Below are 24,852 nucleotides of genomic sequence, written 5' to 3'. Positions count from 1 at the left end.
TACCCTGTAAGCGGTCTATGGACAAGATACGACAGCTACCCATGCTTTGTTTTTGTTTACCTGGCCAGTGTTTCAGATGCTAACATTTTAGTATTTGTGGCACAAATCCAATACAAGTCAATGGTACTATATTAGCTTTTTCGCTCTTCATATCCAAATAGCATCATTGAGTTTTTGGATACTTTAGCGTGAAAATGCTAATAATAGTGGCCAGGTCAGCTGTTTACAAAAAACAAAGTTTCTCCTTTCATTCTGTCCTATGAATTTGGTTTGATTCATGTGTTAATCAAACCTACACTGAATGTATGGTCTTCCATGCCATTTTTAACCTGAACTGTAGTATAAAGAGAAGAGTGAAGATGTCCTTAGTACAGAGTCAGCTTATTGTGCCTTTGTTGTATTTTTCTCATATGAAAAATGCCGGTCTTCAGCCAAGTGACCTGACCTGAGACTGTTCCTAATTGCAGGTCCAGGACAACTTTGACCGGCAGGACTTTAACAGAATGTGCTGGACCCTGTGCGCCCGTAAGAACCTCAACAGAACCCACCTCCTCATCTCTGACGAAGACGCTTTCAAGATCTGGTGCATCTTCAACTTCCTATCTGAAGAGAAATACCCACTGGCCATCGTCACTGAGGAGGTGAGATTGGACAGGGGTTGTGTTCATTGGGCACCAAACAGAGGAAAACTGACTGAAACAGGCAGGGACCGTCCAATAAGAAACACTAATTTCCATTTACTGTTGTAAAAGGTTTTAAAACGTTTCTGTCGAGTGTCCTAATGAACATGACCTGGGCTCTAATGCTGGCACATTTAGCCCCAACACAAACCTGACTTTGTGCGAAGTTTAGTTTAATTATTAACAGATCAGTAATCAGTTGTACAGATAATCAGTGATACATGATATAACATTGTTTTCCTCTTGGGCCAATAACTGGAAGGTTGCTGGAGTAGGTTATAGGTAAAGAAGTATTGTTCAGATCCACGGTTATATGTTATGTACTCCTTTGAAGAAAGACCATCACCATTGCCAAACAGCTCTCACAGAACAGGAAGTTAGCAGCTTGCTGTTAAATTACAACACGGCAGGATTTATTATAAGGTCATTAATGGAAACTGTGTGTAGTTTCATATAATTATTGCTGTGAGGATTATTACTCCTTTTTATTATTCCATATAAACACATGTGGCAGGTAGCCTAGTGGTTAGAGTGTAGAGGCGGCAGGTAGCCTAGTGGTTAGAGTGTAGAGGCGGCAGGTAGCCTAGTGGTTAGAGTGTAGAGGCGGCAGGTAGCCTAGTGGTTAGAGTGTAGAGGCGGCAGGTAGCCTAGTGGTTAGAGACTTGGGCCAGTAACTGGAAGGTTGCTGGATCGAATCCCCGAGCTGACAAGGTAAAAATCTGTCGTTCTGCCCCTGAACAAGGCAGTTAACCCACTGTTCCCCGGGCGCCGGAGACGTGGACGTCGATTAAGGCAGCCCCCTGCACCTCTCTGATTCAGAGGGGTTGGGTTAAATGCAGTTGGACAACTGACTAAGTATCCCCCTTTCCCTACTGTAACATACAGATTGTGTCACTTCAAAGGAAGTATGGGTATTTTCTTTGTTGGTGTGTGGGTATGCTGACCTGTCTGTGTACTCACCTGTGTCTCTTCCCCACCTCCCTCAGATCGAGTACTTCCTGCGCAAGTTGACAGAGGCCATGGGTGGCAGTTGGGTGGAGGAGCGCTTTGAGGACTACAAGCTAGAGCTGAGCATCAAGCAGCAGAGTCTGAGTGCCTGGGAGCTCATCACCCTGGTGGGCACGGGCACCTTCAGCAAGGCCGTGGACCCCCAGACCCTCTCCATGGGCATCACCGAGGTCTTCCACGAGCTCATCCTTGACGTATTCAAACAGGTTGGCATCAGACCCATTTATATCTCCATATCTTGGCACGATGTTGACATCAACCACATTATCGTCCTCCATGTGACCGTGATTGATGGATAGCGTTGACCCGTGTTATGTACTAGCAATACTGTAGCATGGAGTGAGCTTTTAAACACAGCACACCAAAGCGATGGTCAGTCGAGTGCAGTAGGGAGCCATGTTATAGGGACAACATGAATATTGACAATTAGAATCTCATATGCAACACCACAAACTCATGGTGTTGGCTGTGCAGTGGTCAACTAAACAGTTAAACTGGCAGGAGCCATCCCATTATCTCAACACAGATATTAACACAAACCGACAGATACAAATGTAAAAAAAATACAGAAACATACTGTATTCTCTTGATGCAGGGCTACATGATGAAAAAGGGCCACAAGAGGAAAAACTGGACAGAGCGCTGGTTCCTCCTGAGGCCCAACTCCATGTCCTACTACGTGAGCGAGGACCTGGCTGAGAAGAAGGGCGACATCGTGCTGGATGGAAACTGCTGTGTCGAGGCAAGGAACACTAAACAACAACAAACAAGGCTCATACATTAATTTTACACCTTAACCTAACTAGTAATATACACTGAGTGTACAAAACATTAGAAACACCTTCCTAATATTGAGTTGCACCCCCTTTTGCCTTCAGAACAGCCTCAGTTTGTCAGGGCATGGACTCTGCAAGGTGTAGAAAGCGTTCCACAGGGATGCTGGACCATGTTGACTCCAATGCTTCCCACAGTTGTCTCAAGTTGGCTGGATGTCCTTTAGGCGGTGGACCATTCTTGACATGGGAAACTGTTGAGCGTGAAAAACCCTGCAGCATTGCAGTTCTTGACACAAACCGGTGTGCCTGCCTGGCACCTACTACCATACCTCGTTCAAAGGCACTTAAATATTTTGTCTTGCCCATTCACCCTCTGAATGGCACACATACACAATCCATGTTGCAATTGTCTCAATGCTTAAAAATCTCCTCCCCTTCATCTACACTGATTTAAGTGGATTTAAAATGTGATATCAATAAGGGATCATAGTGTTCACCTGGATAGTCTATGTCATGGAAAGAGCTGGTGTTCCTAATGTTTTGTATACTCAGTGTACGTTGGTGAAAGAGTGACATTTATTTCAGAATTTGTCTTTGCAGTCGTTACCGGATAAGGAAGGAAAGAAGTGCCTGTTCTATGTCAAATGTTCTGACAAACGCTATGAGATCAACGCGTCGGATAAGAAGAGGAAACAGGAATGGATTCAGGGTAGGACAATTCTCTCATGTAATTTATCTCCTTTTAGTATTATGGAAAGCATGGACTGGACATTTAGACTTGGTTGATAGGTATATGTACAGGGGGGTGTTCAGCAAAGCACAACATTGTGGAATGTTCAGATATAAATATGTTATGTAGAATAGACATGCCTCTTTGAAATGTAGAATAAGGAATCGTATCAGCTTTACTCATCACATTTCTATCTGCGACGTGCCACAACGTTGGCCTATACTGAATATTTCCCAGCCTTGGAACTGACCCCTGTCTGGTATGTCTCCTCTCCATCTCAGCCATCCAGATGTGTCTCAGTCTGCTGCAGTTGGGACGGACGGTGCCGCACCGCGAGTCCCTTCAGAAGCGGCGGGATTTGAGGCAGAAACAGCAAGCGGAGCAGGAGGAGCTGGAGCTTAGGATGAGAGAGCTGCAGACGGCCAACGAGAACAAGCAGCACCAACTGGAGGCCATGAAGAAGGTGAACCCAGCCAGCCCACTCACAACGTTCAAAGTCCTCCCTTTGCTACTATGCCTTTTTCACACTACTGAGCTGAGCTAGACTGTGCTGGCCTAGTTATGCATTAACAATATGAAAAAGACAATGTGAAGAGAGAACATCCAAGCCAGCACAGTAAGGTGGTGTGAATGGTTCTTAGTCTAAGACGGTTAGTGCTGTTAGACTAACTGCAAGTCATGAGTATGTTTGCTGGAACACCCAAAACAGTGGGAAGGCAGAGGGAAAGTGTTTTCTCTCTACAGATGTAAGATCTTAATTTGATCACTCTTTTGTTGCTTAAAAATGTCCTGCACTGCAGGACATGCAGAGGAGCTTCATGATTTACATAAATCCACTGAAAACCCGCACTAACACACAGTTATACTAACAGCAGGGGAGAGTGGGGTAAGTTGAGCAACCCTTGTTGCTAGGAAACCATACAACAAATGTATAATTTTACCAAATATTTCGGAAGAGGTCTGTGAAGGAAAAAAACACATGGAAAAGTGGTAAGCAAGTTAGGTCCCCCAAAAATATTTTCACCAAGTCAAATTAATTTATTGTTAGAGGTTTTGTGATGCTTGTAAATAAACCAAAGTAGATGATTTTAAGATTGTTCTATACAGAAAGTATTAATCAAATCAAACTTTATTTGCCACATGCGCCAAATACAACAAGTGTAGACTTTACATTGAAATGCTTACTTACAAGCCCTTAACTGACAGTGCTGGGGAGGTGGTGTGTGTCAATGTAAATTGTCCAGTGCCGATTTTTTATGAATTGTTCAGCAGTCTAATGGCTTGGGGGTAGAAGCTGTTGAGGAGCCTTTTGGTCCTCGACTTGGCGCTCCGGTACCACTTGCCTTGCGGTAGCAGAGAAAACAGTCTATAAACAGTCTGGGTGACTGGAGTGTCTGACAATTTTATGGGCTTTCCTCTGACACCGCCTATTATATACAGTTGAAGTCGGAAGTTTACATACACCTTAGCCAAATACACAATTCCTGACATTTTAATCCTAGTAAAAATTCACTGTCTTAGGTCAGTTAGGATCACCACTTTATTTTAAGAACGTGAAATGTCAGAATAATAGTAGAGAGAATGATTTATTTCAGCTTTTATTTATTTCCCACATTCCCAGTGGGTCAGAAGTTTACATACACTCAATTAGTATTTGGTAGCATTGCCTTTAAATTGTTTAACTTGTGTCAAACATTTCGGGTAGCCTTCCACAAGCTTCCCACAATAAGTTGGGTGAATCTTTTTTTTCTTTCAGTTCTGCCCACAAATTTTCTATAGGATTGCGGTCAGGGCTTTGTGATGGCCACTCCAATACCTTGACTTTGTTGTCCTTCAGCCATTTTACCACAACTTTGGAAGTATGCTTGGGGTCATTGTCCATTTGGAAGACCCATTTGCGACCAAGCTTTAACTTCCTGACTGATGTCTTGAGATGTTGCTTCAATATATCCACATAATTGCCCTGCCTCATGATGCCATCTATTTTGTGAAGTGCACCAGTCCCTCCTGCAGCAAAGCACCCCCACAACATGATGCTGCCACCCCCATGCTTCACAGTTGGGATGGTGTTCTTCGGCTTGCAAGCCTCCCCCTTTTTCCTCCAAAAATAACGATGGTCATTATGGCCAAACAGTTCTATTTTTGTTTCATCAGACCAGAGAACATTTCTCCAAAAAGTATGACCTTTGTCCCCATGTGCAGTTGCAAACCGTAGTCTGGCTTTTTTATGGCAGTTTTGGAGCAGTGGCTTCTTCCTTGCTGAGCGGCCTTTCAGGTTATGTCGATATAGGACTCGTTTTACTGTGGATATAGATACTTTTGTACCTGTTTCCTCCACCATCTTCACACGGTCCTTTGCTGCTGTTCTGGGATTCATTTGCAATTTTCGCACCAAAGAACGCGTCTCCTTCCTGAGCGGTATGACGGCTGCGTGGTCCCATGGTGTATATACTTGCGAACTATTGTTTCTACAGATGAACGTGGTACCATCAGGCGTTTGGAAATGGCTCCCAAGGATGAACAAGACTTGATGTCAAGCAGAGGCACTGAGTTTGAAGGTAGGCCTTGAAATCCATCCACAGGTACACCTCCAATTGACTCAGGCGAATTGACATCATTTATCAGAAGCTTCTAAAGCTATGACATAATTTTCTAGAATTTTCAAGCTGTTTAAAGGCACAGTCAACTTAGTGTATGTAAACTTCTGACCCACTGGAATTGTGATACAGTGAAATAATCTGTCTGTAAACAATTGTTGGAAAAATGACTTGTCATTCACAAAGTAGATGTCCTAACAGACTTGCCAAAACTATAGTTTGTTGGCAAGAAATTTGTGGAGTGGTTGAAAAATTTGTTTGGATGGCAGGAAGCTTGGCCCCAGTGATGTACTGGGCCGTTCGCACCACCCTCTGTAGCGCCTTACGGTCAGATGCCGAGCAGTTGCCCTACCAGGTGGTGATGCAACCGGTCAGAATGCTCTCGATGGTGCAGCTGTAGAACCTTTTGCGAATCTGTGGGCCCATGCCAAATCTATTCAGTCTCCTGAGGGGGGAAATGTTTTGGTGTGCCTTCTTCACGACTGTCTTGGTATGTTTGGACCATGATAGTTCATTGGTGATGTGGACACCAAGGAACTTGAAACTCGACCCGCTCCACTACAGCCCTGTCGATGTTAATGGGGGCCTGTTCGGCCCACCTTTTCCTGTAGTCCATGATCAGCTCCTTTGTCTTGCTCACATTGAGGAAGAGGTTGTTGTCCTGGCACCACACTGCCAGTTCTCTGACCTCCTCCCTATAGGCCGTGTCATCGTTGTCAGTGATCAGGCCTACCACTGTTGTGTCGTCAGCAAACTTAATGATGGTGTTGGAATTGTGTTTGGCCACGCAGTCGTGGGTGAACAGGGAATACAGGAGGGGACTAAGTGTTGTTGCCTACTCTTACTACCTGGGAGCGGCCCGTCAGAAAGTCCAGGATTCAGTTGCAGAGGGAGGTGTTTAGTCCCAGAGTCCTTAGCTTAGTGATGAGCTTCGTGGGCATTATGCTGTTGAACGCTGAGCTGTAGTCGATGAACAGCATTCTCACATAGGTGTTCCTTTTGTCCAGGTGAGAAAGGGCGGTGTGGAGTGCGATTGAGATTGCATCATCTGTGGATCTGTTGGGGCGGTATGCGAATTGGAGTGGGTCAAGGGTGTCCGGGAGGATGCTGTTAATGTGAGCCTTGACCAGCCTTTCAAAGCACTTCATGGCTACCGACGGGAGTTCCACAGGGCGGTAATCATTTAGGCAGGTTACCTTTGCTTCCTTGGGCACAGGGACTATAGTGGTCCGCTTGAAACATGTAGGTATTACAGACTCGGTCAGGGAGAGTTTGAAAATGTCAGTGAAGACACTTGACAGTTGGTCCGCGCATGCTTTGAGAACTCGTCATGGTAGTCCGTCTGGCCCAGCGGCTTTGTGAATGTTGACCTGTTTAAAGGTTTTGTTCACATCGGCTACCGAGAGCGTTATCACACAGTCATCCAGAACAGCTGGTGATCTCGTGCATGCTTCAGTGTTGCTTGCCTCGAAGCGAGCATAAAAGGCATTTAGCTTGTCTGGTAGGCTCGCGTCACTGGGCAGCTCGCATCTGGGGTTCCCTTTGTGGTCCGTAATCATTTTTAAGCCCTGCCACATCCGACGAGCGTCAGAGCCGGTGTAGTAGGATTCAATCTTAATCCTGTATTGACGCTTTGCTTGTTTGATGGTTTGTCTGAAGGCATAGCAGGATTTATTATAAGCATCTTTATTACAAGCGACTAATAAGGATTAGTCTCCCGCTCCTTGAAAGCGGCAGCTCTAGACTTTAGCTCGATGCGGATGTTATTGTCCTGCTGAAAAGTGAATTCATCGCCCAGTGTCTGGTGCAAAGCAGACTTAACCAAGTTTACCTCTAGGATTTTGCCTTGACATTTCAGCTTTACGTTTTTAATGAATTTGTAAAATTTTCGAAAAACCAAATTCCACTTTGACATAATGGGCTATTATTGTGTGTTGGCCAGTGACAAAAAAAACACACAATTTAATCAATTAAATTCAGGCTGTAACAAAACAAAATGTGCAAGAAGTCAAGGAGTGTGAATACTTTCTGAAGATGCTTTACATCAGTCGGGGTCTCTAGCTTAAATATGAGGTCATAAACCTAGCATGAAAGTGCATCCATTTAGCTGTGTGGGCTAAAATAGTACAAATGTTTCCCTTGGGGTAATTTCAGCCAATGGCCATGGGGTAAGTTGAGTCAATGTCAAGTTGAGCAAATTGAAGTGTTTGTTTCCCAGGCGTTATGCAAGACCCTGTTACCTCATATCCCAGCGACTAAAAAGTACAACGTGTTTGTTAGGTGTTAAGCCTGTGTTAAAAGATGCTTAAAATGATTAAAAGACAAGAAAGCAGTTGTGATTAGGTAGAATTGTGTTTGGGAAATAAAGCTAGACATGGTTTTAAAAGGAAGTGGTAACTTACCCTGTCCCTCAGTTCAGCTCACCCCTGTCCCTCAGCTCAGCTCACCCCTGTCCCTCAGCTCAGCTCACCCCTGTCCCTCAGCTCAGCTCACCCCTGTCCCTCAGCTCAGCTCACCCCTGTCCCTCAGCTCAGCTCACCCCTGTCCCTCAGCTCAGCTCACCCCTGTCCCTCAGCTCAGCTCACCCCTGTCCCTCAGCTCAGCTCACCCCTGTCCCTCAGCTCAGCTCACCCCTGTCCCTCAGCTCAGCTCACCCCTGTCCCTCAGCTCAGCTCACCCCTGTCCCGCAGCTCAGCTCACCCCTGTCCCGCAGCTCAACTTATCCTGTCCCGCAGCTCAACTTATCCTGTCCCGCAGCTCAACTTACCCTGTCCCGCAGCTCAGCTCACCCCTGTCCCTCAGCTCAGCTCACCCCTGTCCCTCAGCTCAGCTCACCCCTGTCCCGCAGCTCAGCTCACCCCTGTCCCGCAGCTCAACTTATCCTGTCCCGCAGCTCAACTTATCCTGTCCCGCAGCTCAACTTACCCTGTCCCGCAGCTCAACTTACCCTGTCTTGCGCTGTCACTTCTATTTAACTCGTTTTTCCAGCTACAGTACCTCTGTTAATCGTGATTAAATTGTACAGTACCTCTTAATCCTGATTTAAGTTCTTTAATCTGGCCTTCTGATGCAGTTTGACAGTTTAAATCCAATTATCGCTGCTCAGTTGGGTCTCTAATTACGGATGAAATGTCACTTAAATTAAATGTTTCCTCGTTTCACTCATCAGCAAACAAACATGGAATACATAGTGACAATATTCTCCTATTGAGCTGATTATACTAACAAGGCAGTTATGAGTGAAATAACATTCATAAATGTTGTCTTATGTGGTCATTGCATTTCACTCTTATAGTTCTAACAAAAAAACGTTTTGTTCACGCTGTAGAGATTGGTAGAGAGATTGTGCTGTACATTCCAATACCAGTGCTTGTCCTCAATACCCATTGTAGCTGAGCTCTTATAGATGAGACCCTTGACAATTCATTTGGACAAACTCACACGAGACTTGCAATACAACAATACAACTTTATTGTCCAATGTAACACATATAGTGTAGCCGTGGACATTCATTGGATTTCCCGAGGAAACAATCTCTCTTTTGTTGTTCATTCATTATGCATCGAGGAGTAGCGGTACAATGAATGTTCAGACATTCTCCCATTGAGGTGCAACAAGTCCCCGTCTCTCGTACTCTCTGATACACACAGGACTGGAGATTGAGGGTACAACCCCATTTAAACCTTTTTGACCTTGGATTCACGTGTACACAATAGCCACTGTGATTGGCTGGTCACTTCACACTAACCTGCCATGGTGAGTGAGTAACGAACGAGAAAGGTCAAATGACAAGTCACAGCTGCATGGAAAGAGTCAAATGTTAGATGAATCACCTATTAAAACTTCTTATGGCTGCAATCCCGTTAACGGGATGATATGACAACAGCCAGTGAAAGTGCAGTGCGCCAAATTTAAACAACAGAAATCTCATAATTAAAATTCCTCAAACATACATGTATCTTATTTAACAACCAAGGGGAAATCTGCAGTTCAAACAATAACAAAATGACCCTGCCACTGTGTTGGCAAACACCTGAGCTATGGGGCTCTAGAAATGTAACCACTCTCAAATTCATAGACAGAGCTATGGATGCAGGGACTGACCATCTGTGAGATCAAAATGATGGTTTTAACCATGTTTTGAGTCTGCACACAATGTTGATTTACATTGTTTACAAACAATGGAGTAAAACAAACTTAGATTTTGGGTTCTGATGGGGGTGTTACAGTAGAACTAAGCTCATTAGGCATCTAAGTATTTTTTTTTTTTCAATAGTCACTGTGTACATATAATTAATTTACAACTCCAATAATGGATGTACCAACTAAATAATGCCCCTAAAAAAAGTTTAGTAAAAATAGCTCATTTACAAAGAAAAAGATGATACAACTCACTAAGATATATTACTTTCTATGCTTTGTCAGCACAAGATGACATTGGGAAATCTTTACAATACGTATTTTTTTTGTGCTGCGATGACGCCAAGTCAGATGCCAGTGCTGCGCTTGCAATTCATCTTTAGGAGCTTTTCAGATAGTTTTGTTTACAAAGCCGCATATCCATTAGGTTAAGAATTTAGTTAATGCATTGCACTGGATAGATTTAATTTTCAATTCAGGAAGTGATTTTTAAATTCAGAAACACAATCAACTTTGACAGAGAGAAGATTGTGTATCTGTCGTCAATTATGTAACGACTGTCTCCTCTGCTATTGGTCAGGAACTAGAGGAGGTGGCGGCCAACGCGGCGGAGGAGGAGAGGAAACGCCTGCAGACCCAGACTGAACAACAGGATCGCTACAGGATGGACCTGGAGAGGGAGAAAATGGTACCTACCTAGCTACTCACAATTTAGCGGTCAAAGGAGAATATGTTTGTATTTTAAACTACACTCACCACTGACTACTTCCCCTTATGTGGCCGGCTACTTAATTGACTTTAACAAAATTGCCCCTCACACTTTTAGTTGGCAAATTTTACCTTACACTGGCTACTTCAGAATTACAGAGTAGGTAGAAGTTGTCCTGCACCATGTGAGACTTCAAGGAGTAGGTAGAAGTTGTCTTGCACCATGTGAGACTTCAAGGAGTAGGTAGAAGTTGTCCTGCACCATGTGAGACTTCAAGGAGTAGGTAGAAGTTGTCCTGCACCATGTGAGACTTCAAGGAGTAGGTAGAAGTTGTCCTGCACCATGTGAGACTTCAAGGAGTAGGTAGAAGTTGTCCTGCACCATGTGAGACTTCAAGGAGTAGGTAGAAGTTGTCCTGCACCATGTGAGACTTCAAGGAGTAGGTAGAAGTTGTCCTGCACCATGTGATACTTCAAGGAGTAGGTAGAAGTTGTCCTGCACCATGTGATACTTCAAGGAGTAGGTAGAAGTTGTCCTGCACCATGTGAGACTTCAAGGAGTAGGTAGAAGTTGTCCTGCACCATGTGAGACTTCAAGGAGTAGGTAGAAGTTGTCCTGCACCATGTGAGACTTCAAGGAGTAGGTAGAAGTTGTCCCTAACCACTGATTCAGCTTGTTCAGCAGGTTCTCTTAATTTATTCAGTAAATTCTTGGCTCCATGAAAATGATTGCAACATTCTAGTTCTTTCATCCTCCCATCTATACCCCTAAGCTCATAACCTTTGACATTTATTCCACACATCCTACTGACACACTTTATAAATGTCATCTTCCGTTCATAGGACTGCCATCAATAAGGTTACATTATTTCATTATCTCAGGCCAATGTCTGCTCTGTTTCAGGAAGTATCCAGAAGGGTTGTTTCCTCTTTTCTTTGTTATATGTAGAAAAAAAAAGAACGGAAGGTTTACAGATTGGCATTAGCGATGGCAAGTGTTTCCAATCATCACATAATTCATTTTCATAGCCTGAAGGGTAGGACTGAATGGTAGGAAGTTAGTGGGCATAGGATATAAAATCAAATGAGTGGTTATAAGAGACAATGGGTCTCCAATAAATATATGAAAGAGAAGATGCAATGGGTTAAATTTAGTTATATTAAAGGGATAGTTCAGCCATATTAGATTCAATAAGTGAGTTAAATAGACTGCTTGGCTGACAACGTGCATCAATGAATGGTCAAATAGCTGGCAACAAGGACAAGAAGCTGCCATGTGTGGAAACGTAGGTGGCTCGTTTCAGCCCGTTTCACACTATATAAACAAAAGTGTGTGGACACCCCTTCAAATTAGCGGATTCGGGCTATTTCAGCCACACCTGTTGCTGACAGGAGTATAAAATTGAGCACACATCCTCGCAATCTCCATAGACAAACATTGGCAGAAGAATGGCGTTACTGAAGAGCTCAGTGACTTTCAACGTGGCACTGTCATAGAATGCCACCTTTACAACAATTTAGTTAAGCAAATTTCTGCCCTGCTAAAACTGCCCCGGACAACTGTAAGTGCTCTTATTGTGAAGTGGGAACGTCTAGGATCGACAACGGCTCAGCTTCGAAGTGGTAGGCCACTCAAGCTCACAGAACAGGACCGCTGAGTGTTAAAGTGCGTAAAAATCATCCGTCCTCGGTTGCAACACTCACTACCAAGTTCCAAACTATCCTCTGGAATGCAACGTCAGCACAATAACTGTTCGTCGGGAGCTTCATGAAATGGGTTTCCATGGCTGAGCAGCCGCACACAAACCTAAAATCACCATTCGCAATGCTAAGCGTCGGCTGGAGTGCTGTAAAGCTCACTGCCATTGGACACTGGAGCAGTGGAAATGCGTTCTCTGGAGTGATCAATCACTCTCCACCATCTGGCAGTCTGACAGACGAATCTGGGTTTGGTGGATGCCAGGAGAACGCTACCTGCCCCAATGCATAGTGCCAACTGTAAAGTTTGGTGGAGGAGGGATAATGATCTGGGGATGTTTTTCATGGTTCGGGCTAGGCTCCTTAGATCCAGTGGAGGGAAATCTTAAAGCTACAGCATACAAAGACATTCTAGACGATTCTTTACTTCTAACTTTGTGGCAACAATTTGGGGAAGGCCCTTTCCTGTTTCAGCATGACAATGTCCCCATGCACAAAGTGAGGTCCATACAGAAATGGTTTGTTGAGATCGGTGTGGAAGAACTTGACTGGCCTGCACAGAGCCCTGACCTCAACTCTATTGAACACCTTTGGGATGAATTGGAAAGCTGACTGCAAGCTAGGCCTAATTGCCTAACATCAGTGCCCAACCTCACTAATGCACCTGTGGCTGAATGGAAGCATGTCCCCGCAGCCATGTTCTAACATCTAGTGGAAAGCCTTTCCAGAAGAGTGGAGGCTGTTATAGCAGCAAATGATTTTGAAATGAAATGTTTGACGAGCAGGTGTCCACATACTTTTGGTCACATAATGTATCTCGTTATTGATACCATGTCTTGTTTTGACGGATTCACTAGCTAGCTAACAAACTGTAACAACATATTTGAGAGACAACAAGTGCTCATTGTGCAAATGTATGTTTTCAAGAAACATTTGGAGACGAAATATACTTTTCCTGTTGTCAACAGTCTTAAGCCAACTCCGTCTGTTTTTCTCCATAGTTGTGCACGCGTTGGTTTTGTTGCTAACCAACCAACCCCTTCTATCAGTGCTATAATCTACTAACCACTGACTCCTCAGGTCCAAGAGCGCCAATAGATTTAGTTTTACAGAACTGTAGTGCTCTTTCTACATTGTCTTGTCGCTGGTCTTCAGGTGGACTGCGGTTCTCTTTCTACATTGTTTGTCGCTGGTCTTCATGTGGACTGTGGTGCTCTTTCTACATTGTCTTGTCGCTGGTCTTCATGTGGACTGCAGTTCTCTTTCTACATTGTCTTGTCGCTGGTCTTCATGTGGACTGTGGTGCTCTTTCTACATTGTCTTGTCGCTGGTCTTCATGTGGACTGTGGTGCTCTTTCTACATTGTCTTGTCGCTGGTCTTCATGTGGACTGTGGTGCTCTTTCTACATTGTCTTGTCGCTGGTCTTCAGGTGGACTGCGGTTCTCTTTCTACATTGTCTTGTCGCTGGTCTTCAGGTGGACTGTGGTGCTCTTTCTACATTGTCTTGTCGCTGGTCCTCAGGTGAACTGTGGTGCTCTTTCTACATTGTCTTGTCGCTGGTCTTCATGTGGACTGTGGTGCTCTTTCTACATTGTCTTGTCGCTGGTCCTCAGGTGAACTGCGGTTCTCTTTCTACATTGTCTTGTCGCTGGTCTTCATGTGGACTGTGGTGCTCTTTCTACATTGTCTTGTCGCTGGTCTTCAGGTGGACTGTGGTGCTCTTTCTACATTGTCTTGTCGCTGGTCTTCAGGTGGACTGTGGTGCTCTTTCTACATTGTCTTGTCGCTGGTCTTCAGGTGAACTGTGGTGCTCTTTCTACATTGTCTTGTCGCTGGTCTTCAGGTGCGACAGGAGATGGAGGAGCAGGTGGCTCAGAAGTCCAGTGAGCTGGAGCAGTACCTGCAGCGCGTCCATGAGCTGGAGGACATGTACCACCGCCTGGAGGACGCCCTGGAGGACGAGAAACGTGCCAGGCAGGACGAGGAGACGGTCCGCAGGCTCCAGGCCCGGTCGGTGCTCAACACACAGACACATAAGCGGGCATATAGGCACACATGCACACTCTTGATCCCTGGACTTGATTGTCTCTCTGACTAGAGTCACTGTAATTGTCTGCCAAGTGGAGTGAGTCAATGTGGAAGAGGGTGACACACACACACACACACACAATTCCATTTCTGTGGATACACTGAGACACAAGGGGGCCACACAGACACACCAAGGCATCTACATGTTTCCTACATAGACATAGGCAACAGTCCCTCCCATCCAGAAACCCTTCCTTCCTCTGTGCTGACATTTGTGCTTCTCTGGGCTCAGCACTTTTCACATTGTGTTCTCAATGGGAATTTGTATGTTTGTGTGTATACCCCCAGGATGGATATGTATGCAATATAATTGTTTTGATCAACATATCCCTTTTGTTTGTATATTACACATTCTGAACTAACTGTTCCCTGTACCTAAAGTACGTCTCTCCAGGTTACTAGAGGAGGAGGCTGTTCCCTGTACCTAAAGTACGTCTCTCCAGGTTACTAGAGGAGGCTGTTCCCTGTACTTAATGTACGTCTCTCCAGGTTACTAGAGGAGGAGGCTGTTCCCTGTACCTAAAGTACGTCTCTCGAGGTTACTAGAGGAGGCTGTTCCCTGTACCTAAAGTACGTCTCTCCAGGTTACTAGAGGAGGCTGTTCCCTGTACTTAATGTACGTCTCTCCAGGTTACTAGAGGAGGAGGCTGTTCCCTGTCCTTAATGTACGTCTCTCCAGGTTACTAGAGGAGGCTGTTCCCTGTACTTAATGTACGTCTCTCCAGGTTACTAGAGGAGGAGGCTGTTCCCTGTACCTAAAGTACGTCTCTCCAGGTTACTAGAGGAGGCTGTTCCCTGTACCTAAAGTACGTCTCTCCAGGTTACTAGAGGAGGCTGTTCCCTGTACTTAATGTACGTCTCTCCAGGTTACTAGAGGAGGAGGCTGTTCCCTGTACCTAAAGTACGTCTCTCCAGGTTACTAGAGGAGGCTGTTCCCTGTACCTAAAGTACGTCTCTCCAGGTTACTAGAGGAGGCTGTTCCCTGTACCTAAAGTACGTCTCTCCAGGTTACTAGAGGAGGAGGCTGTTCCCTGTACTTAATGTACGTCTCTCCAGGTTACTAGAGGAGGCTGTTCCCTGTACCTAAAGTACGTCTCTCCAGGTTACTAGAGGAGGCTGTTCCCTGTACTTAATGTACGTCTCTCCAGGTTACTAGAGGAGGAGGCTGTTCCCTGTACCTAAAGTACGTCTCTCCAGGTTACTAGAGGAGGCTGTTCCCTGTACCTAAAGTACGTCTCTCCAGGTTACTAGAGGAGGCTGTTCCCTGTACCTAAAGTACGTCTCTCCAGGTTACTAGAGGAGGAGGCTGTTCCCTGTACTTAATGTACGTCTCTCCAGGTTACTAGAGGAGGCTGTTCCCTGTACCTAAAGTACGTCTCTCCAGGTTACTAGAGGAGGCTGTTCCCTGTACCTAAAGTACGTCTCTCCAGGTTACTAGAGGAGGAGGCTGTTCCCTGTACCTAAAGTACGTCTCTTCAGGTTACTAGAGGAGGAGGCTGTTCCCTGTACCTAAAGTACGTCTCTCCAGGTTACTAGAGGAGGAGGCTGTTCCCTGTACCTAAAGTACGTCTCTCCAGGTTACTAGAGGAGGAGGCTGTTCCCTGTACTTAATGTACGTCTCTCCAGGTTACTAGAGGAGGCTGTTCCCTGTACCTAAAGTACGTCTCTCCAGGTTACTAGAGGAGGCTGTTCCCTGTACCTAAAGTACGTCTCTCCAGGTTACTAGAGGAGGAGGCTGTTCCCTGTACTTAATGTACGTTTCTCCAGGTTACTAGAGGAGGCTGTTCCCTGTACCTAAAGTACGTCTCTCCAGGTTACTAGAGGAGGAGGCTGTTCCCTGTACTTAATGTACGTCTCTCCAGGTTACTAGAGGAGGCTGTTCCCTGTACCTAAAGTACGTCTCTCCAGGTTACTAGAGGAGGAGGCTGTCAAGCGGGCTGAGCTGGAACAGATCCACCTCCACCAGCAGAGGGCCATCTCTGAGACAGAGGTGGAGAAGCAGGAGCTGCGGAAGGAGGGAACGGCCAAGGAGAATGCCCTGCAGGCCGCCATGCTGCAGCTGGAGCAGCTAGAGAAAGAGAGGCAGGGGGCACTGGAGCAGTACCAGGTGAGACATGTTTTAGGGACGGTTTCCAGGACAAAGATTCACGGCTTATTTCTGGACTAAAATGTACTTTGAACAAAGATTCTCAATTATTTTCAGTTCAGGAGTAGGACTAATTTTGTTCTGCTGGAACAGGGATGCTTGAGTTGTGGTGCTAGAACAATACCTACTTATACATGTAGGGGGTGCTAGAACGGTGGGTGCCTTGTGAAGCAAATAGTACCAGATGACAATTGTAGGTGGCAGTAGAGTTCTACAGATGAGCCATGGATTGTCCTGTTTCACTATCAAAAAAACAACTGATATCGTATTTTCTTTGTTTGTCACAGGAGGTAGTGCAGAAACTGGAGGATGCAGCAAATAACACCAGGACCTGGAAACATAAAGTGGCCCACCATGAGGGATTAGTCCGCCTCGTTCAACCAGGTAACACAACACTATATTACTGTACGCTTTCCTCCTTTTATCAATACTCTCTCTTCATTCTTCCCTCTGTTGTGTTGTTTTTTTGTTCACCCTCTCTGGGTGCATCTCAATAATCTAAAGTGGCTTCCTTTCCTCATTTACTTTCCTTTGTCCGCACTGATGTGAGTGAACTTTCTGATTTTGTTTTCTCAGGTTCGAAGGGGCCTCAGAAAATCACTAACTGGGGCCCAGCGTCCTTCACTGAGGCAGAACTGAGCTTGCGGCAGAAAGACTGGCAGGAGAGAAAGAACCAAGCCGCCGAGAACCAGTAGAGCCCCCATTCCCACATTCAACACACTCATGGTTGCTGGAACAATGATGCAATGTTGCCCTCAGTGTGCCAAGTTGCGTCTTCAGCATTCGTTGACCAACTCAAAAGAAAACAGGAAAGGCAGGCTTGTTTTTACACAGAAACCAGGGTTAGAAAATGTCGAGGGACTACCTGGACCTGTCCAATACAAAAGGCTCATTTTTATTTTCCGTTGCAAAGCGTTTTGAAAGGTTTTCTATTGCGTCCCCTAATGAACACAACCTAGTTCAGAGCAGGTGCAGCACAGATCTTGATACTACCTGGAGAGCCTTAGAGGGAAATGAACAGCCAGATTAAAATTGCTTTCATATGAAGGAATAAAGGAACTGCACACTTTACACTAATAATTAAATGTCTGTGGGGAAGGTGGAGTCGTTTTTATCAAAATGTTTTGGCGCGTGTTTTGGCCTATTTCAATTTTTCCTAAGATTTCACAGTTGTTTGTCATTTTTAAATGTTAAAACTACAGCTTGCATAGTTTTAGGAGGACTGTTTTTGGTTTCATTGTCAAAGTGATAGAATTTATAGCACTTAAATAGCCCATGTAAGTATGAACAAAACTCTATGATAACATCATGGAATGACAATTCATGAAAATCAAATGTCCAGAGCTTATCTCAATAACTAGCCGTCATACTGTACTGCTCCCAGTATTTCATGTCATTTTTGTGTACACATACTGTAAGAAACAGGGCATTTTGCAACATTACCCTTGAAGCATTGTTGCTAGCAAAAATACAGGGCTTTGTACCCCGGTGCCAGAACCATCATCATGGGGGATATGGAGTTGTTGTTGAACTTTTGCTATTTTCTATTCTTTCATGTATGTAAATCGCTTAAGAAAGAACCCTGTAATAAAACATTACATCATTCTTAAACAGTAGTTTTGTGCAATTGTTGCAAGTAGTTACACATTTGTTCTCTATCAACTGATTATTGATATATAATTTAACATTGTTCATAACAGAACACAATAGACATCACAAGAGGTTGGTGGCAGCTTAATTGGGGAGGACACGCTCGTGATAATGGTTGGAGTGGAATGGTATCAAACTCATGGTTTCCATGCGTTTGATGTCATTACATTCGCTCCGTTCCAGACATTATTATGAGCTGTCCTCCCCTCAGCAGCCTCCACTGATAGACATAAGAACCCAGTCTCTGCAGTTGATATGACGCTGCCAGCGATACAACGGGATTAGTATGGTTGTTTGAGAGGATGTCCTCCAGGGGGCACTATAGTTCCAGAAAAGGCAAGGCTATACATCGTTGGTCGTCATCTACAAAAGGGTACCCCAGCTGGTGGCCCGCAGGCTTTTATTTGGCCTCCCAAGTTTTGAGCAAAAAAATGTTTTTTCCAATTATAATTTAAAAAATTATGGTTGGACATAAAAGACTGTAAAAAAATAATAATAATCAGCTCCAAGTGATTGTAATTTTGGAAATCTGTTCCCAAGTATTCCCATGCATAATAGATACATGATAGTATACAAATGTAAGCAAGTTTTGAAATTGTTTTAGTCAAATATTAGATATGTTTGGGCTTCTTGCGGTCAATTTACAGTCTACAATTTATCTGTAATTATGTTCCGGCCCTCCGACCATCCGCTAAAGAAAAAATTTAACCGGAACTGAATCTAGTTGCTGATCCCTACAACATTAAATAAAGTAAACTATGTCATGAATACAACCTGTTATGCTGTCAACTGTATGTGTGTGCATGCGCACATGTGTGTCTTCAGTGATGTTTCGGGGCCCTATTTCCATTACTACACTGCCCAAACCCACCGCTTTCCAAAATAAAATAGATTCTTGTCTTCTCCTTACGCCTACGTTTACACAGGCAGCCCAGTTCTGATCTTTTGCCCAATTATTGTAGAAAGAGCTAAACTGATTGGTCAAAAGATCAGAATTGGGCTGCCTGTGTAAACCAATATTATCTGCATTGTTTAGTATTTATCTGCTGAAAAACTTTAACATTCTTTCATATTTTAAATAAATATCATTTTCATAGCTTTTCTGGCCAAAATCTCTGGACTAGAAGATCCCGAAGGGCCTCTTTTTTTTCTAGTAAGTGGCGACGCAACTTATTCTTTGGCTGCAAAGAGGCAGCAGGTCAAGTGAAAAAACAAAGAGATGGAGGGAAGAATAAACTCTAAACAGGTGTAAACTCTAAACATCCCAAACTCTCAAAAGACAATCAAGCTAATCTGTTCCCCACAATAGATCCCCCTAATGAACTATTTAATTCACCCTGTCTGCCTTGCATATCGTGCAATCGTTGTTCATTTGCTTGAGTGAAAAGAGCGAGGGGGCAGTCAGGAACAAAACCTAAAGATTTGCTCCAGATGCGCTTCACACACACCACAGCTGTACTAACACTGCTTTAAGCAACAGGGCAGCTTGTCATTAACGCCAAGCACCACTCCGGAAGCGCTCCGTCAAACCCCCTCCTTCCCCCCTCCACCCCCAGCGGAGTCTGCATCCCATCATGCCTCCTTAAACCTCCTCAAATTCATCAGCTCGGGGGTTATGAGGCCTGTAGCCTGAGTACCACATTCCAGGGACGTGATGCGAAACAGAGAATGCAATAAATTCCCCCTCTGATCTGGAATCTATCGGGGTGTGTGTGTGTGTGTGAGAGAGAGAGCGTGTCTCAGTGTAGCCACAAAGATGGAATCCATTGGGGGTCTGTGTGTGAACTTGTGTATCTGCAGAGCAAGATACGCAGGGGTGGAAAAAGCCTGCAAATACAGACAATTTGAAAAGACGAAGGAATTTCAGGTATTTGCTTTGAAGGGGTACTCCAAGTTAAGGAGCCTTGAGTCTCTCTGGACCTGCTCTGGCTGTTTGGAGCGTAGGATATGCAAATAGATGGGTATACACTGTCTTACTCCATCAAATCAAATGTTATTTGTCACATGTGCCGGGGGGGGGGGGGGGGTCAGTATAAATAGTCTGGATGACCATTTCATTAATTGTTCAGCATTCTTATGGCTTGGGGTTAGAAGCTGTTAAGAAGCCTTTGGGACCTAGACTTGGTGTACCGGTGCAGCTTGCCGTGCGATAGCAGAGAGAACAGTCCATGACTTGGGTGACTGGAGTTTTTGACAATTTTTTCGGGCGTTCCTCTGACACCGCCTATTATATAGGCCCTGGATGGCAGGAAGCTTGGCCCCAGTGATGTACTGGGCCATACGCACTACCCTCTGTAGCGCCTTACGATGAGATGCCGAGCAGGTGTCATACCAGGCGGTGATGCAACCGGTCAGGATTCTCTTGATGGTGCAGCTGTAGAACTTTTTGAGGATCTGGGGACCCATGCCAAATCTTTTCAGTATCCTGAGGGGGAAAAGGTGTTGTTGTGCCCTCTTCAGGACTGTCTTGGTGTGTTTGGACCATGATAGTTTGTTGGTGATGTGGATACCAAGGAACTTGAAACTCTCGACCCGCTCCACTACAGCCCGTCGATGTTAATTGGGGACCTGTTCGGCCCTCCTTTTCCTGTAGCCCACGATCAGCTCCTTTGTCTTGCTCACATTGAGGGAGAGGTTGTTGTCCAGGCAGTGTGACCTCCTCCCTATAGGCTGTCTCATTGTTGTCGTCAGCAAACTTAATGATGGTGTTGGAGTCGTGCTTGGCCACGCAGTCACAGGTGAACAGGGAGTACAGGAGGGAACAAAGCACGAACCCCTGAGGGGCTCTGTGTTGTGGCAGATGTGTTGTTGCCTACCTTTACCACCTGGGGGTGGCCCATCAGGAAGTCCAGGATCCAGTTGCAGAGGTAGGTGTTTAGTCCCAGGGTCCTTAGCTTAGTGATGAGCTTTGTGAGCACTATGGTGTTGAACGCTGAGCTCTAGTCAATGAACAGCATTCTCACATAGATGTTCCTTTCGTTCAGGTGGGAAAGGGCAGTGTGGAGTGCGATTGAGATTGCGTCATCTGTGGATCTGTTGAGGCGGTATGCGAATTGGAGTGGGTCAAGGGTTTCAGGGATGATGGTGTTGATGTGAGCCATGACCAGCCTTTCAAAGCACTTCATGACTACCAACATGAGTGCTACGGGGCGGTAGTCATTTAGGCAAGTTACCCTCGCTTTCTTGGGCACAGGGACTATGGTGGTCTGCTTGAAACATGCAGGTATTACAGAGTCGGTCAGGGAGAGGTTGAAAATGTCAGGGAAGACACTTGCCAGTTGGTCCGCGCATGCTCTGAGTACCCGTCCTGGTAATCCATCTGGCCCCGCAGCCTTGTGAATATTGACCTGTTTAAAGGTCTTGGTCACATCGGTTACGGATAGCGTGATCACACAGTCATCTGGAACAGCTGGTGCTCTCATGCATGCTTCAGTGTTGCTTGCCTCGAAGTGAGCATTAAAGGCATTTAGCTCGTCTGGTAGGCTCGCGTCACTGGGCAGCTCGCTGCTGGATTTCCCTTTGTAGTCCGTAATAGTTTGCAAGCCCTGCTACATATAACGAGCATCAGAGCCGGTGTAGTAGGATTCAATCGTAGTCCTGTATTGACGCCTTGCCTGTTTGATGCTTCAGCTGAGGGCATAGTGGGATTTATTATAAACGTCCGGATTAGTGTCCCGCTCCTTGAAAGCGGTAGCTCTGGCCATTAGTTCGCTGCGGATGTTGCCTGTAATCCATGGCTTTTGGTTGAGATATGTACGTACGGTCACTGTGGGGACGACGTCATCGATGCACTTATTGATGAAGCCAGTGACTGAGCAATGCCATTGGATGAATCCCGGAACATATTTGCAAAATGAGATTTGCCAAATGGAGGGGTGAGGGAGAGCTTTGTATGCATCTCTGGGTGTGGAGTAAAGGTGGTCTAGAGTTTTTTTCTCCTCTGGTTCGACATGTGACATGCTGGTAGAAATGAGGTAAAACGGATTTAAGTTTGCCTGCATTAAAGTCCCCAGCCACTAGGAGCACCACTTCTGGATGAGCATTTTCTTGTTTGCTTATGGCCTTATACAGCTCGTTGAGTGCGGTCTTAGTGCCAGCATCGGTTTGTGGTGGTAAATAGATGGCAATGAAAAATATATATGACAACCCTCTTGGCAGAGCGTGTGGTCTACAGCTTATCATGAGGTACTCTAAATCAGGCGAGCAATACCTCGAGACCTACTTAATAATAGACATCACACACTAGCTGTTATGGACAAATAGACATACACCACCACCTCTCATCTTAACAAGAGTAGCTGTTCTGTCCTGCCGATGCATGGAAAACCCAGCCAACTGTATATTATCAGTGTCGTCGTTCAGCCTCGACTCGGTAGTCTCGAACGGAGATCATCGAGTTTATTCTCAAGTGATTGCACGTTGTCAAATAAAACAGATGGTAGAGGCGGGTTACCCACTCGCCGACAAATTCTCACAAGGCACCCCGATCTCCGCCCCCTGTATTTCCATGCGAATGACGGGGATTTGGACCTGGTCTCGGAGAAGCAGTATATCCTTTGCGTCGGACTCATTAAAGGAAAAATATTTGTCCAGGTCAAGGTGAGTAATTGCTGTTCTGATGCCCAGAAGCTCTTGTCGGACATAAGAGACGGTAGCAGTAACATTATATAAAAATAAGTTATAAACAATGTGAAAAAACACACAAAATACCACTGTTGGATAGGAGCCTGTAAAACGGCAGCCATCCCCACTTTCGCCATTATAGTGTCCTAGGAGAAGATGAATGAATCTCTGAGGCCCCCAGCAAAGTCTCCTGTGTTAAATCAACACCGACAGTGTTAAATTTAACACTGGGCCAGTGCCTATAAGGGTCCAAACTTTTCAGTGTTAAATTAACACTGTGCTTATTAATGGTGACGCTGTTACACTTTGTCAGTGTTAGGGACCTAACACTTTTAGTGTTATGCAATAACACCTCATAAAGTATTTTTAACCATTACACAAAGAAGTCCATATCTCAGTTCACTTAGTGATTAAGGACATTACAATAATATTAGTCTTTAATGCCACATGCTCTGCCTTTACAAAGACTTCAGGACTGGCAGCGGACATGTTTTAACTTTGACTTACACTACATAACCATAGACCACTTATCTATGGTGGGGGTTGGAATGGTGTTGGTTCTGGCCTGGTCTTGGTGTTGGCGTTGTCTGGTCTGGTCTGGTCATTGATCTGCTCTGGTCCTGCAGGGGGAGGAAGGACAACCTCAGAGCGAGCAGACACACCTGGAAGCTCGTGAGCCGAAGGTCAATGGAGGCCCTCCCCAGTGGTCTGCTCGCTCCGAGCGTGGGTTGGTATCTTTAAAGGGCTTTATTCCTCCGTGCCCTGGTTGAGGTGGTGTTCTCTGCTTCTGGTCTGGTCTGGTGTCTCCTTCTGGTGAAACTGCTCCGGGTGGTTGGCGGTCAGCTGGTCCTTATCTGGTCAGTTGTGGCCTGAGGAAGGCAGATGGGGAGACAGAAAGCAGGGGAGGAGGCCTGCAGAATATGGTGTAATTGAAGACCACAATTCGGGCCGTTTCATGATGTGGGTGTTCTCTGATATCAGAAAACGGCCTTTGATACCAGCCATTGGTCACTTCCAGTGTTATGAGACACAGATTATTTGTTTACATAGTAGGTTAGGATAACTAATGTGGCAGGTTAGGATAAATAACGTGTCAGGTTAGGTGAATTAGCATGGCAGGTTAGATGAATTAGCGTGGCAGGTTAGGAGGCTGAGGTTAAGGTTAGGAAAAGGGTTCTAGTTTGGCTTAGCTACAATGCTACAGTTGCCAATAACTATTGTCCCCAATACGAAAGAAACATCCACGGACCAATGGTGAGTATCAATGTGTGTGACTTGATATCAAGAAATGGCTATATCAGAAAACGCCCCCTAATTTCTGTCTGCAATTACATCCTTCTCCGTCTGCAGGCCAGGGGGTAGAGGGAGTAAAGGCTTGCCATGGCAGGGCTTCTACTCGCCTCAAGGCCTGCAGTCTGTCGTCTCCTCAAGGGAACAAAACCAGCCGCAGTCAAGCCACTGTTACTAGCACTGTCCCCTAGCCTATCGAAATAAATGAAAAATAGAGACACAACTCCGAGGACTCCTCAGGGCAGGTGTGTGCGTAATGAAGCAAAACCAGTCTGACTTTTTATTCCCTTGCAACCTGCATTCAGATGTAGTAAAAGCTGAGTGACCTTAAACAAGCATCTGGCGAGATGGAAATAGTATATCATAGTATCTGTACAGCATTTGTCTCTACAGTAGGCTTATGTTAAAATGTCCACAGAAATGTTTTGTTCAGGTCAGTGATACAAACAGATGTCCTCCCTCATCTCATAAACAGAGATAAAGATACGTTAAAATACAAAAACATTATCTAAAAGACCAATGTATCAAAATATAATACTTTTGCCAAGTAATACACTTGATAAAAAGCAACATTGTGCTGCTCTGTTTGTGGATTTATAAAAGGCATTTGATTCAAAATTGTTGCAAGCTAGACTCAGAAACATTGGTCTCATTGAAGGGGCAGCAAATTGGTTTAGGAACTATCTTTCTGACAGAACACAATGTGTATATACTGAC

General features: G+C 45.0%; 1 protein-coding gene across 1 annotated transcript in view; it reads left to right on the top strand.

Annotated features, from left to right (window-relative positions):
• Positions 1-18,183, top strand: part of LOC139578157 (switch-associated protein 70-like) — a 28,329-nt gene extending 10,146 nt beyond the window's left edge. The window contains exons 3-12 of the mRNA XM_071405414.1: positions 468-641; positions 1,667-1,894; positions 2,284-2,430; positions 3,065-3,173; positions 3,476-3,657; positions 10,512-10,619; positions 14,182-14,348; positions 16,335-16,533; positions 16,860-16,956; positions 17,149-18,183. Coding sequence (XP_071261515.1) covers positions 468-641; positions 1,667-1,894; positions 2,284-2,430; positions 3,065-3,173; positions 3,476-3,657; positions 10,512-10,619; positions 14,182-14,348; positions 16,335-16,533; positions 16,860-16,956; positions 17,149-17,267 — 1,530 coding nt within the window. The 3' untranslated portion in view covers positions 17,268-18,183. The remainder of the gene's footprint in view (positions 1-467; positions 642-1,666; positions 1,895-2,283; positions 2,431-3,064; positions 3,174-3,475; positions 3,658-10,511; positions 10,620-14,181; positions 14,349-16,334; positions 16,534-16,859; positions 16,957-17,148) is intronic.
• The last annotated feature ends 6,669 nt before the right edge of the window (positions 18,184-24,852 follow it).

This window comes from Salvelinus alpinus, chromosome 6 (genome assembly GCF_045679555.1).
Source record: "Salvelinus alpinus chromosome 6, SLU_Salpinus.1, whole genome shotgun sequence".
In the NCBI taxonomy this organism is placed as follows: Eukaryota; Metazoa; Chordata; class Actinopteri; order Salmoniformes; family Salmonidae; genus Salvelinus; species Salvelinus alpinus.
This window is presented reverse-complemented; position numbering and strand designations above follow the sequence as displayed.